We start from the raw sequence: 15,423 nt of genomic DNA on the forward strand, positions 1-15,423 counted from the left end.
AGATGATTTGTCGTATATTGTTCATGCAGCTGTAGCTCAATTTAATGTTGTTCTTGTTGAATACTTTTCTTAGGGTGTTGTCTTTGGGAAAGTGTTTGTCAATCAGATTGAGGAATTTGTGTCCAATGTTAGTTGAGACGTTTTTGCTGTATGGGGGGTTGTACCAGATGATGTCGTTTCGTTTTCTGTTCTTTTTTGGCTGGTTTCCTGGCGTGGGTTCATAGGTGAGGGTGAAATTGTATCCGCTTTCATCAAGGGTTTTTTGGTACGGGGGGGTTGCTAGGTCAAATTCAGCTTTGCTAGATGACAGCATCGATAGTCTTTTATTAATTCCGGTAGGTATTCTTTTCGTGGTGGTGGGTGGGTGGTTGCTGTCATGGTGCACGTATTGGAGTGTTGTGTTGGGTTTCGTGAATGGTTGGTAGCTGTTATTTCTCAGGTTGAAAGTGACGTCAAGGAAGTTGACGGTTTGCTTGTTGGCTTCAATCGTGATCCGTAGGCCGTTCTCTTTGAAAATTTGGCATATGCGCTTCTTGGTATTCTCGCTGCTCCTTGGCGAGGCGCGACACACTGCCAGTCCGTCATCACGGTAAATACCAAGGTTCAGATTGAGGCTATATATATATATATATACACACATATACATACATGTACATATATACATACATATATGCATATACCGTATTTTCAGCACTATAAGGTGTACCGGATTATAAGGCGCACCTTCAATAAATGGTTTATTTTGAGAATGTGTTCATATATAAGACGCACCGGATTATAAGGCGCATAGAATAGACCATAAGGTAGAGGCTGGGGTTACGTTATGCATCCATTAGATGGAGCTGCGCTAAAGGGAATGTCAAGAAAACAAATAGTGATTGTACTGACACTTCTACTTGCTGCTCTCTGTTTAACAACCAGTTTGTCCTCCAAGTGTAGCCATCTCACTTTGTTCCCTCGGAAACTCTGTTTAGTCTTCTTTACTTGGCGCAGGTCATCATGTTGCTTCCTCCACTTCAGCACCATTCATTCCTTAATGTTCAATTCTCTCGCTGCTGAATTCTACTGCGTGACTGATCGCCTTAAGTTTAAACTCTACGTCGTAAGCGTGTCTCTTAATAGGAGCCATTTTTGGGTCTTTACTTAAAGTTTTGGTCTCGCAACTATGGGACTTCATTTTCCCCCGTAAAAGAAAAGTTCTTCTTCTACGGTAAGCAGCCGTAGAAGGGGGAAAATGAAGTTGTCGTAGTTACCGTAGTTGCGAGACCTGTTGTGGTTCAATATTGGTCCATATATAAGGCGCACCGGACTATAAGGCGCACTGTCAGCTTTTGAGGAAATTGGAGGTTTTTAGGTGTGCCTTATAGTGCGGAAAATACGGTATACACATATATATACATATATATACACATATACACACATATATGCACACACACATACATGCATATTAGAGATGCGCGGTTTGCGGACACAACCGCGGAGTCCGCGGATTATCCGCGGGTCAGGCGGTTGAAATTAAAAAAAATTAGATTCAATCCGCGGGTCGGGTCGGGCGGTTGAAATAAAAAAAAATTAGATTTTAAATAGATTCAGGCGGGTGGCAGTTAAACCAATTGGTAAATATATATACATAGTTAAATGTTGTTACCCACATACGAAAAACGAGCAGGCACCTGCAGCATATGCCACAACAGAAGAAGAAAAAAGAAAAAGAGATGGACACTTTTACGGAGCGGAGAAGGGACGCCTCGCCGGGGTCCGGAACCGAGGCCCCTTCCCCCGAGAGGGCCCCACCGGGAGCCGTAGCTGAGGTGATCCGCGAGAAGGGCCCGATGCACGTCCACGGTCACCACCGCGCCCACCGCACGACACCCCGCCTCGTCCGCCTTCGCCGCGGCCGGCGTCACACGCAGCAGGTAAGCAGCTTACCTGCCCGCCACCCCCGTGGCCGGGGGCTCGTAACAGGGGTCACTCCGCATGCTCCGCCCGCGCAGCTTACCTGCCCGCCACCCCCGTTGCCGGGGGCGCATAACAGGGGTCACTCCGCATGCTCCGCCCGCGCAGCTTACCTGCCCGCCACCCCCGTTGCCGGGGGCGCGTAACAGGGGTCACTCCGCGCGCAGTGCGCTCACGAAAGGGGTGGGGCTCACCCTGGTGAGCCGAGTGGGCCACTTTTGGTAAGCAGAACTGGCGCTGCGGGATGAACCGAACGCCGGGTTAAGGCGCCCGATGCCGACGCTCATCAGACCCCAGAAAAGGTGTTGGTTGATATAGACAGCAGGACGGTGGCCATGGAAGTCGGAACCCGCTAAGGAGTGTGTAACAACCCACCTGCCGAATCAACTAGCCCTGAAAATGGATGGCGCTGGAGCGTCGGGCCCATACCCGGCCGTCGCCGGCAGCGAGAGCCACGAGGGCTAGGCTGTGACGAGTAGGATGGCCGCCGCGGTGCGCGCTGAAGCCTCGGGCGCGAGCCCGGGTGGAGCCACCGCGGGTGCGAGGGACATCGCACCTCCACGCGCTTGGAGGTGCGCTCAGCACGGCTCCCAGATGATTGCGCACTGGTGTGCGTCTGGGCCGTGACAGCGTGGCACGTATTGAATGTCTCTGCTGAATTGGATCAGTCTCCTTTCTTTAACAGGCAAAAGCTTTATAACCTCACTAATGCCTTGCATCGTCTATATTAGATATATAACAACGGGCGGGTGCGGGCGGGTGCGGTGTTTATGAAATGTTAGACGGGTGGATGGCGGATGGTTGACGACTTTTGTGATGCAGTTGTGGATGAAATAATTGCCTATCCGCGCATCTCTAATACATATACACGCAGCCACTGCTGCTGCTCCCTGCTCAACCTCACTTCCCAGGGGGTGATCAAGGGTGATGGGTCAAATGCAGTGGACAAATTTCACCACACCTTGTGTGTGTGTGTGACAATCATTGCTACTTTAACTTTACCTTTAACTAATGTCATGGCTGTCTTGACTTTACAATCATTTCTACAACTCTTATTTTATTGTGATGTAGTGATTGGAGCACATACTTGAAACAAAAATGTAGCTGTTTGGCCACCAGCAATATGTTTGGAGGAGAAAAGGTGAGGCCTTTAATCCCAGGAACACCATTCCTACAGTCAAGCATGGTGGTGGTAGTATTATGCTCTGGGCCTGTTTTGCTGCCAATGGAACTGCTGCTTTAAATGGGACAATGAAAAAGGAGGATTAGCTCCAAATTGTTCAGGACAAGCTAAAATCATCAGACCGGAGGTTGGGTCTTGGGCGCAGTTGGGTGTTCCAACAGGACAATGACCCCAAAAACACCTCAAAAGTGGTAAAGGAATGACTAAATCAAGCTAGAATTAAGGTTTTAGAATGGCCTTCCCAAAGTCCTGACTTAAAGGTGTGGACAATGCTGAAGAAACAAGTCCAACACATTTAGCTGAACTGCAGCAATTTAGGCCTCAGGAAGGGGAAGCAGTGCACTATCAACACCGTGTATGGCGAGGATGGTGTTCTGCTGACCTCGACTGCGGATGTTGTGGAGCGGTGGAGGGAATACTTCGAAGACCTCCTCAATCCCACCAACACGTCTTCTTATGAGGAAGCAGTGCCTGGGGAGTCTGTGGTGGGCTCTCCTATTTCTGGGGCTGAGGTTGCTGAGGTAGTTAAAAAGCTCCTCGGTGGCAAGGCCCCAGGAGTAGATGAGATCCGCCCGGAGTTCCTTAAGGCTCTGGATGCTGTGGGGCTGTCTTGGTTGACAAGACTCTGCAGCATCGCGTGGACATCGGGGGCGGTACCTCTGGATTGGCAGACCGGGGTGGTGGTTCCTCTCTTTAAGAAGGGGAACCGGAGGGTGTGTTCTAACTATCGTGGGATCACACTCCTCAGCCTTCCCGGTAAGGTCTATTCAGGTGTACTGGAGAGGAGGCTACGCCGGATAGTCGAACCTCGGATTCAGGAGGAACAGTGTGGTTTTCGTCCTGGTCGTGGAACTGTGGACCAGCTCTATACTCTGGGCAGGGTCCTTGAGGGTGCATGGGAGTTTGCCCAACCAGTCTACATGTGTTTTGTGGACTTGGAGAAGGCATTCGACCGTGTCCCTCGGGAAGTCCTGTGGGGAGTGCTCGGAGAGTATGGGGTATCGGACTGTCTGATTGTGGCAGTCCGCTCCCTGTATGATCAGTGCCAGAGCTTGGTCCGCATTGCCGGTAGTAAGTTTCCAGTGAGGGTTGGACTCCGCCAAGGCTGCCCTTTGTCACCCATTCTGTTCTGAACTTTTATGGACAGAATTTCTAGGCGCAGTCAAGGCGTTGAGGGGATCTGGTTTGGTGGCTGCAGGATTAGGTCTCTGCTTTTTGCAGATGATGTGGTCCTGATGGCTTCATCTGGCCAGGATCTTCAGCTCTCACTGGATCGGTTCGCAGCCGAGTGTGAAGCGACTGGGATGAGAATCAGCACCTCCAAGTCCGAGTCCATGGTTCTCGCCCGGGAAAGGGTGGAGTGCCATCTCCGGGTTGGGGAGGAGTTCAAGTACCTCGGAGTCTTGTTCACGAGTGAGGGAAGAGTGGATCGTGAGATCGACAGGCGGATCGGTGCGGCGTCTTCAGTAATGCGGACGCTGTATCGATCCGTTGTGGTGAAGAAGGAGCTGAGCCGGAAGGCAAAGCTCTCAATTTACCGGTCGATCTACGTTCCCATCCTCACCTATGGTCATGAGCTTTGGGTTATGACCGAAAGGACAAGATCACGGGTACAAGCGGCCCAAATGAGTTTCCTCCGCCGGGTGGCGGGTCTCTCCCTTAGAGATAGGGTGAGAAGCTCTGTCGTCCGGGGGGAGCTCAAAGTAAAGCCGCTGCTCCTCCACATGGAGAGGAGCCAGATGAGGTGGTTCGGGCATCTGGTCAGGATGCCACCCGATCGCCTCCCTCGGGAGGTGTTTAGGGCACGTCCGACCGGTAGGAGGCCACGGGGAAGACCCAGGACACGTTGGGAAGACTATGTCTCCCGGCTGGCCTGGGAACGCCTCGGGGTCCCACAGGAAGAGCTGGACGAAGTGGCTGGGGAGAGGGAAGTCTGGGCTTCCCTGCTTAGGCTGCTGCCCCCGCGACCCGACCTCGGATAAGCGGAAGAAGATGGATGGATGGATGGATGGCAGCAATTTAGTGGTCAAGTGGTCAAGCAGAAGCTTGTGGATGGCTACCAAAAGCGCCTTATTGCAGGTCAACTTGCCAAGGGACATGTAAACAAATATGAACATTGCTGTATGTATACTTTTCACCCTCACATTTTCAGTAGAGCCATAATAAATTCATAAAAGAAGCAAACTTCATGAATGTTTTTTGTGACCAACAAGTATGTGCTCCAATCACTACATCACAAACAAATAAGAGTTGTAGAAATGATTGACAGCCATGACATGATGTTCTTTACAAGTGTATGTAGACTTTGGACCAGGACTGTAAGTGCTTCTTGGAGTCTGGTACTGTGGATAAACTGCTCATTAGCATTGTTGCCAGTCGGGCGTACTAAAAACATCTTTAACCGTCAAAATTCTTGCATTAAGGCTATATTTTAGACAAGCCACTTTTGCACGCAGCATACTATTCCACTCAATCTGCAAACCAAGTGTTTGAGACAATGAATCCCAGGAGAGGGATGTGATGTTCCTCACAGGGAAATTAACCCACTTTCACACAGTTGCGTAATCGTCCCACCCCGGGCCGTGAATCATGACTTTTATTTCCCAGGCGCCGCCGTCTCTCATCTAAGTATCTCCAAAGGACTTGTCAATCATCTTAGATGCTCGCCCAGTTTACGAGAGCCCTGTTGCTCGGTGACGTGTCGTCAACATTTCTTTTGTTTGTTGTGGCCGCCGAGCAAAGAAGAAGGTTCGGGCCGCAAAGATGGCGTCCGTCCATCCGAGCAGACGGTCAGCGCAACAATGAAACCATCTTCAACAAGGAAGATGAGACCGCCAGATTCAGTCTCAGCTTTAATGAAAAGCAAATGCTGTGCGCAGAGGAGAGGAACATGGGGAGAAACAGTCGTGTGAAATAAAAGATAATACAACAACTCTGTGAAGGGAATGTAACTGTTATCGCCACAAAACCTCACTGAACTCTTCAAGTATGCTTAAAGAAACATGTTAACATTCCTGACCATTCGGGCCACATTAAAAATGAAGTTTTTTGTTTACATTAACTCCTAAAACATTCTCCCTTAGAAATGTAGCGTATTAATACAATGCTGCACTTTCACCACATCAAATAGCAACAGCTCCTGACAAAAATATTAAGTTTGTTTTATTTTCCATCCATCTTCTTCCGCTTATCTGAGGTGGGGTGGCGGGGGCAGCAGCCTAAGCAGGGAAGCCCAGACTTCCCTCTCCCCAGCCACTTCGTCCAGCTCTTCCCGGGGGATCCCGAGGCGTTCCCAGGCCAGCCGGGAGAGATAGTCTTCCCAGCGTGTCCTGGGTCTTCCCCGTGGCCTCCTACCGGTCGGATGTGCCCTAAACACCTCCCTAGGGAGGCGTTCGGGTGGCATCCTGACCAGATACCCGAACCACCTCATCTGGCTCCTCTCCATGTGGAGGAGCAGCAGCTTTACTTTGAGTTCCTCCTAGATGACAGAGCTTCTCACCCTATCTCTAAGGGAGATACCCAAACTCATTTGGGCTGCTTGTACCCGTGATCTTGTCCTTTCGGTCATAACCCAAAGCTCATGACCATAGGTGAGGATGGGAACGTAGATCGACCGGAAAAATTGAGAGCTTTGCCTTCCGGCTCAGCTCCTTCTTCACCACAACGGATCGATACAGCGTCCGCATTACTGAAGACGCCGCACCGATCCGCCTGTCCATCTCACCATCCACTCTTCCCTCACTCGTGAACAAGACTCCCAGGTACTTGAACTCCTCAAGTTGGGGCAAGATCTCCTCCCCAACCCGGAGATGGCACTCCACCCTTTTCCGGGCGAGAACCATGGACTCGGACTTGGAGGTGCTGATTCTCATCCCAGTCACTTCACACTCGGCTGCGAACCGATCCAGTGAGAGCTGAAGATCCTGGCCAGATGAAGCCATCAGGACCACATCATCTGCAAAAAGCAGAGACCTAATCCTGCAGCCACCAAACCAGATCCCCTCAACGCCTTGACTGCGCCTAGAAATTCTGTCCATAAAAGTTCAGAACAGAATCAGTGGCCAAAGGGCTTGTTTTATTTTGTCATGCAATTTTGTCATGACATCAATATGACAAAATATGTCCCGGCAAGAAATCTGCGTTCAAAGAACTCTGGCTTATTAGTGATTCCCAGAGCCCAAAAAAAGTCTGCGGGCTATAGAGCGTTTTCTATTGGGGCTCCAGTACTATGGAATGCCCTCCCGGTAACAATTAGAGATGCTACCTCAGTAGAAGCATTTAAGTCCCATCTTAAAACTCATTTGTATACTCTAGCCTTTAAATATCCCCCCTGTTAGACCAGTTGATCTGCCGTTTCTTTTCTTTTCTCCTCTGCTCCCCTTTTCCTTGAGGGGGGGGGGGGGGCACAGGTCCGGTGGCCATGGATGAAGTGCTGGCTGTCCAGAGTCGGGACCCGGGGTGGACCGCTCGCCTGTGCATCGGCTGGGAACATCTCTGCGCTGCTGACCCGTCTCCGCTCGGGATGGTGTCCTGCTGGCCCCACTATGGACTGGACTCTTACTATTATGTTCGATCCACTATGGACTGGACTCTCACAATATTATGTCAGACCCACTCGACATCCATTGCTTTCGGTCTCCCCTAGAGGGGGGGGGGTTACCCACATATGCGGTCCTCTCCAAGGTTTCTCATAGTCATTCACATCGACGTCCCACTGGGGTGAGTTTTTCCTTGCCCTTATGTGGGCTTTGTACCGAGGATGTCGTTGTGGCTTGTGCAGCCCTTTGAGACACTTGTGATTTAGGGCTATATAAATAAACATTGATTGATTGATTGATTGATTGACAAAAGGGGATCACCCAATTTGTAATAATAATAATAGATTTTATTTGTAAAAGCACTTTACATTGAGCAAACAACCTCAAAGTGCTACGGTGCATTTAAAAAACAAAAAACACAAAACAACAACAACGCTAGAACCACAAATAGCTGCCCCCAACAAGTAAAATAAATAGTAAAAAAAAAAAAAAAACTAGAACAGCCTAATAGCTAGAACTAGCACACATATATCTAAAAAGGCTTTTTTAAAAAAAAAAAAAAAAGGGGTTTTTAAGCCTTTTTTTTTTAAAAGCATCCACAGTCTGTGGTGCCCTCAGGTGGTCAGGGAGAGCGTTCCACAGACTGGGAGCGGCGGAGCAGAAAGCCCGGTCTCCCATAGTTTGTAGCTTTGTCCTCGGATGTTGGAGGAGGTTAGCCTGTCCGGAGCGGAGGTGTGGTGTGGAGGATTTGGGGGTGAGTAGTTCTTTGAGGTAGAGGGAGGGGGCGTTTCCATGGAGGCACTGGTGAGTTAGTAGGGAGACTTTGTATTCAATCCTGAGTGGAACTTTGAGTACCGGTGTGAAAAATGGAGCTGTTTGGCCACAATACCCAGCAATATGTTTGGCGGAGAAAAGGTGAGGCCTCTAATCCCAGGAACACCATACCTAACGTCAAGCAAAGATCCAAAAATAGGACAGGACGGGGACGTTGAGGCCATGTTTACATGAATTGGACATCTTATGAACACAAGACTGTGGACTTGGAGAAGGCATTCGACCGTGTCCCTCGGGAAGTCCTGTGGGGAGTGCTCAGAGAGTATGGGGTATCGGACTGTCTGATTGTGGCAGTTCGCTCCCTGTATGATCAGTGCCAGAGCTTGGTCCGCATTGCCGGCAGTAAGTCGGACACGTTTCCAGTGAGGGTTGGACTCCGCCAAGGCTGCCCTTTGTCACCCATTCTGTTCTGAACTTTTATGGACAGAATTTCTAGGCGCAGTCAAGGCGTTGAGGGGATTCGGTTTGGTGGCTGCAGGATTAGGTCTCTGCTGTTTGCAGATGATGTGGTCCTGATGGCTTCATCTGGCCAGGATCTTCAGCTCTCGCTGGATCGGTTCGCAGCCGAGTGTGAAGCGACTGGGATGAGAATCAGCACCTCCAAGTCCGAGTCCATGGTTCTCGCCCGGAAAAGGGTGTAGTGCCATCTCCGGGTTGGGGAGGAGACCCTGCCCCAAGTGGAGGAGTTCAAGTACCTCGGAGTCTTGTTCACGAGTGAGGGAAAAGTGGATGGTGAGATCGACAGGCGGATCGGTGCGGCGTCTTCAGTAATGCGGACGCTGTATCGATCGGTTGTGGTGAAGAAGGAGCTGAGCCGGAAGGCAAAGCTCTCAATTTAACGGTCGATCTACGTTCCCATCCTCACCTATGGTCATGAGCTTTGGGTTATGACCGAAAGGACAAGATCACGGGTACAAGCGGCCGAAATGAGTTTCCTCCGCCGGGTGGCGGGTCTCTCCCTTAGAGATAGGGTGAGAAGCTCTGTCATCCGGGGGGAGCTCAAAGTAAAGCCGCTGCTCCTCCACATCGAGAGGAGCCAGATAAGGTGGTTCGGGCATCTGGTCAGGATGCCACCCGAACGCCTCCCTCGGGAGGTGTTTAGGGCACGTCCGACCGGTAGGAGGCCACGGGGAAGACCCAGGACACGTTGGGAAGACTATGTCTCCCGGCTGGCCTGGGAACGCCTCGGGATCCCCCGGGAGGAGCTGGACCAAGTGGCTGGGGAGAGGGAAGTCTGGGCTTCTCTACTTAGGCTGCTGCCCCCGCGACCCGACCTTGGATAAGCGGAAGAAGATGGATGGATGAACACAAGACACATTTGATTGCGAGGTATTGGAGTTCTACCGACCATTTCACACCAAAACACACTTTCAATTCCCACGTGTTGCATTATCACCTCTCACACATCAGCAGACACAAGCCAGGTGAGCATCAGTCTGAGGGCTGCCATGAAATCCACATGTGGGTGTTGAGTGCTGATGAAGTGCACAGCGACACCTCTGCCTCAACACTTTGTCTTCAGACGTTTACTCTCCCAGGATTAATGCTGGCGGCCGGCGAGACGACAAGGCGACAGCAGGAATTCAAAGACGGGAGTTCAAACACAGATCATAGATTTCTGAGACCTCTGCTGTATTTATGCTTGACATTTGAGGCCCCTCGGGGGAGAAATATGCAAGTGGCCGCATGCGACTTGACTTTGTCTGCGGCCCCAAGCCACACCATAATATTCTCCTCCTCATGACGACTTTTATGACATCCTCTCCTCTCTCCCGCAGCCGTCCTAAACATGGACAACACTGTCGTGGATCTGGAGACCCTGCAAGCGCTGTATGAGAACGTGAGTACCAAGACATCTTTTTATTTTGAAGGCATGATGACTGAGTTTCCATCCTCGACCCAGAGCAGTAAATATTTCTGCAGAGCAGAATGCATCAATACATCAGGGCAGCACGGTGGAACAGGGGTTAGTGCGTCGGCCTCACAATACCAAGGTCCTGAGTAGTCTTGGGTTCAATCCCGGGCTCGGGATCTTTCTGTGTGGAGTTTGCATGTTCTCCCCGTGACTGCGTGGGTTCTACTCCGGCTTCCTCCCACCTCCAAAGACATGCACCTGGGGATAGGCTCCTCCCACCTCTAAAGACATGCACCTGGGGGTAGGCCCCTCCCACCTCTAAAGACATGCACCTGGGGATAGGCCCCTCCCACCTCCAAAGACATGCACCTGGGGATAGGCCCCTCCCACCTCTAAAGACATGCACCTGGGGATAGGCCCCTCCCGCCTCCAAAGACATGCACCTGGGGATAGGCCCCTCCCACCTCCAAAGACATGCACCTGGGGATAGGCCCCTCCCACCTCCAAAGACATGCACCTGGGGATAGGCCCCTCCCACCTCTAAAGACATGCACCTGGGGATAGGCCCCTCCCACCTCCAAAGACATGCACCTGGGGATAGGCCCCTCCCACCTCTAAGGACATGCACCTGGGGATAGGCCCCTCCCACCTCCAAAGACATGCACCTGGGGATAGGCCCCTCCCACCTCCAAAGACATGCACCTGGGGATAGGCCCCTCCCACCTCCAAAAACATGCACCTGGGGATAGGCCCCTCCCACCTCCAAAGACATGCACCTGGGGATAGGCCCCTCCCACCTCCAAAGACATGCACCTGGGGGTAGGCCCCTCCCACCTCCAAAGACATGCACCTGGGGATAGGCCCCTCCCACCTCCAAAGACATGCACCTGGGGATAGGCCCCTCCCACCTCCAAAGACATGCACCTGGGGATAGGCCCCTCCCACCTCCAAAGACATGCACTTGGGGATAGGCCCCTCCCACCTCCAAAAACATGCACCTGGGGATAGGCCCCTCCCACCTCTAAAGACATGCACCTGGGGGTAGGCCCCTCCCACCTCCAAGGACATGCACCTGGGGATAGGCCCCTCCCACCTCCAAAGACATGCACCTGGGGATAGGCCCCTCCCACCTCCAAAAACATGCACCTGGGGATAGGCCCCTCCCACCTCCAAAAACATGCACCTGGGGATAGGCCCCTCCCACCTCCAAAGACATGCACCTGGGGATAGGCCCCTCCCACCTCCAAAGACATGCACCTATAGGTTGATTGGCAACACTAAATGGTCCTTAGTGTGTGAATGTGAGTGTGAATGTTGTCTATCTATCTGTGTTGGCCCTGTGATGAGGTGGCGACTTGTCCAGGGTGTATTGTAGCTGAGATAGGCTCCAGCGCCCCCCGCGACCCCAAAAGGGAATAAGCGGTAGAAAATGGATGGATGGATGGATCAATAAATCAATACATCAATACGGAGAGTGGAGAAACAAACTGTCAGGTTTAAGCACCGGACTATCTATTAAACAGAACAAGAAGCAAGGAATCGGGCAGAGACAGAGTTCAATTTTGCTCATGTGGAGAACGCATGGAGCTGCACACTCAGTTACAGTCTCACCCTACGCTCTGAGGAACAGCCCACGTGCTCCTCTATTTATGCCGTTTAGGAGTTCCCTAGTTACATGCTGAGGCTGCTTCTAAAGGGAGGAGTCACACATAATGCGAGCTGCTCAGTACGCACAATACGTGATTATTCAGAACGGAATGTGCTGGGGGCCTTGTGATTGTGCCCTGTCTCTGCTTTGTCTGCCTGCTGTTGATATGACTGAGTGAATTCACCCCGTTTCATTTCATATCATTCCACTATAGAACATTAGCAACATTCACTATAGAACATTTCATATCATTCCACTATAGAACATTTCATATCATTCCACTATAGAACATTTCATATCATTCCACTATAGACATTAGCAACATCCACTATAGAACATTTCATATCATTCCACTATACAACATTAGCAACATCCACTATAGAACATTTCATATCATTCCACTATAGAACATTTCATATCATTCCACTATAGAACATTAGCAACATCCACTATAGAACATTTCATATCATTCCACTATAAACATTTCATATCATTCCACTATAGAACATTTCATATCATTCCACTATAGCACATTAGCAACATTCACTATAGGACATTTCATATCATTCCACTATAGCACATTTCATATCATTCCATTATAGAACATTTCATATCATTCCACTATAGAACATTTCATATCATTCCACTATAGAACATTAGCAACATCCACTATAGAACATTTCATATCATTCCACTATAGAACATTTCATATCATTCCATTATAGAACATTTCATATCATTCCACTATAGAACATTTCATATCATTCCACTATAGCACATTAGCAACATTCACTATAGAACATTTCATATCATTCCACTATAGAACATTTCATATCATTCCACTATAGAACATTAGCAACATTCACTATAGAACATTTCATATCATTCCACTATAGAACATTAGCAACATCCACTATAGAACATTTCATATCATTCCACTATAGAACATTTCATATCATTCCACTATAGAACATTTCATATCATTCCACTATAGAACATTAGCAACATTCACTATAGAACATTTCATATCATTCCACTATAGAACATTTCATATCATTCCACTGTAGAACATTAGCAACATTCACTATAGAACATTTCATATCATTCCACTATAGAACATTTCATATCATTCCACTATAGAACATTAGCAACATTCACTATAGAACATTTCATATCATTCCACTATAGAACATTTCATATCATTCCACTATAGAACATTTCATATCATTCCACTATAGAACATTAGCAACATTCACTATAGAACATTTCATATCATTCCACTATAGAACAATTCATATCATTCCACTATAGAACATTAGCAACATTCACTATAGAACATTTCATATCATTCCACTATAGAACATTTCATATCATTCCACTATAGAACATTAGCACCATTCACTATAGAACATTTCATATCATTCCACTATAGAACATTTCATATCATTCCACTATAGAACATTTCATATCATTCCACTATAGAACATTAGCTACATCCACTATAGAACATTTCATATCATTCCACTATAGCACATTAGCAACATTCACTATAGAACATTTCAAATCATTCCACTATAGAACTTTTCATATCATTCCACTATAGAACATTAGCAACATTCACTATAGAACATTTCATATCATTCCACTATAGAACATTTCATATCATTCCACTATAGTACATTTCATATCATTCCACTATAGCACATTAGCAACATTCACTATAGAACATTTCATATCATTGCACTATAGAACATTTCATATCATTCCACTATAGAACATTTCATATCATTCCACTATAGAACATTTCATATCATTCCACTATAGAACATTAGCAACATTCACTATAGAACATTTCATATCATTCCACTATAGGACATTTCATATCATTCCACTATAGAACATTAGCAACATTCACTATAGAACATTTCATATCATTCCACTATAGAACATTTCATATCATTCCACTATAGAAATTTCATATCATTCCACTATAGAACATTTCATATCATTCCACTATAGAACATTAGCAACATCCACTATAGAACATTTCATATCATTCCACTATAGCACATTAGCAACATTCACTATAGAACATTTCATATCATTCCACTATAGTACATTTCATATCATTCCACTATAGAACATTAGCAACATTCACTATAGAACATTTCATATCATTTCATTATAGAACATTTCATATCATTCCACTATAGAACATTTCATATCATTCCACTATAGAACATTTCATATCATTCCACTATAGTACATTTCATATCATTCCACTATAGCACATTAGCAACATTCACTATAGAACATTTCATATCATTGCACTATAGAACATTTCATATCATTCCACTATAGAACATTTCATATCATTCCACTATAGAACATTTCATATCATTCCACTATAGAACATTTCATATCATTCCACTATAGAACATTAGCAACATTCACTATAGAACATTTCATATCATTCCACTATAGGACATTTCATATCATTCCACTATAGAACATTAGCAACATTCACTATAGAACATTTCATATCATTCCACTATAGAACATTTCATATCATTCCACTATAGAAATTTCATATCATTCCACTATAGACATTTCATATCATTCCACTATAGAACATTAGCAACATTCACTATAGAACATTTCATATCATTCCACTATAGAACATTTCATATCATTCCACTATAGAACATTTCATATCATTCCACTATAGAACATTTCATATCATTCCACTATAGAACATTAGCAACATCCACTATAGAACATTTCATATCATTCCACTATAGCACATTAGCAACATTCACTATAGAACATTTCATATCATTCCACTATAGTACATTTCATATCATTCCACTATAGAACATTAGCAACATTCACTATAGAACATTTCATATCATTTCATTATAGAACATTTCATATCATTCCACTATAGCACATTTCATATCATTCCACTATAGGACATTAGCAACATCCACTATAGACAATTTCATATCATTCCACTATAGAACATTTCATATCATTCCACTATAGAACATTAGCAACATTCACTATAGACCATTTCATATCATTCCACTATAGAACATTTCATATCATTCCACTATAGAACATTTCATATCATTCCACTATAGAACATTTCATATCATTCCACTATAGTACATTAGCAACATCCACTATAGAACATTTCATATCATTCCACTATAGAAAATTTCATATCATTCCACTATAGAACATTAGCAACATTCACTATAGAACATTTCATATCATTCCACTATAGAACATTTCATATCATTCCACTATAGAACATTAGCAACATTCACTATAGAACATTTCATATCATTGCACTATAGAACATTTCATATCATTCCACTATAGAACATTTCATATCATTCCACTA

The 15,423-nt window shown here is 46.7% G+C and overlaps 1 protein-coding gene across 1 annotated transcript in view; it reads left to right on the forward strand.

The window, feature by feature from the left end:
* The window catches only part of fmn2a (formin 2a), a 157,503-nt gene that overhangs the window by 49,405 nt on the left and 92,675 nt on the right, over positions 1-15,423 (forward strand). Inside the window, exon 7 of the mRNA XM_061925252.1 lies at positions 10,290-10,351. Coding sequence (XP_061781236.1) covers positions 10,290-10,351 — 62 coding nt within the window. The remainder of the gene's footprint in view (positions 1-10,289; positions 10,352-15,423) is intronic.

The sequence above is a fragment of the Nerophis lumbriciformis genome, linkage group LG02, assembly GCF_033978685.3.
Source record: "Nerophis lumbriciformis linkage group LG02, RoL_Nlum_v2.1, whole genome shotgun sequence".
NCBI classification, from domain to species: domain Eukaryota; kingdom Metazoa; phylum Chordata; class Actinopteri; order Syngnathiformes; family Syngnathidae; genus Nerophis; species Nerophis lumbriciformis.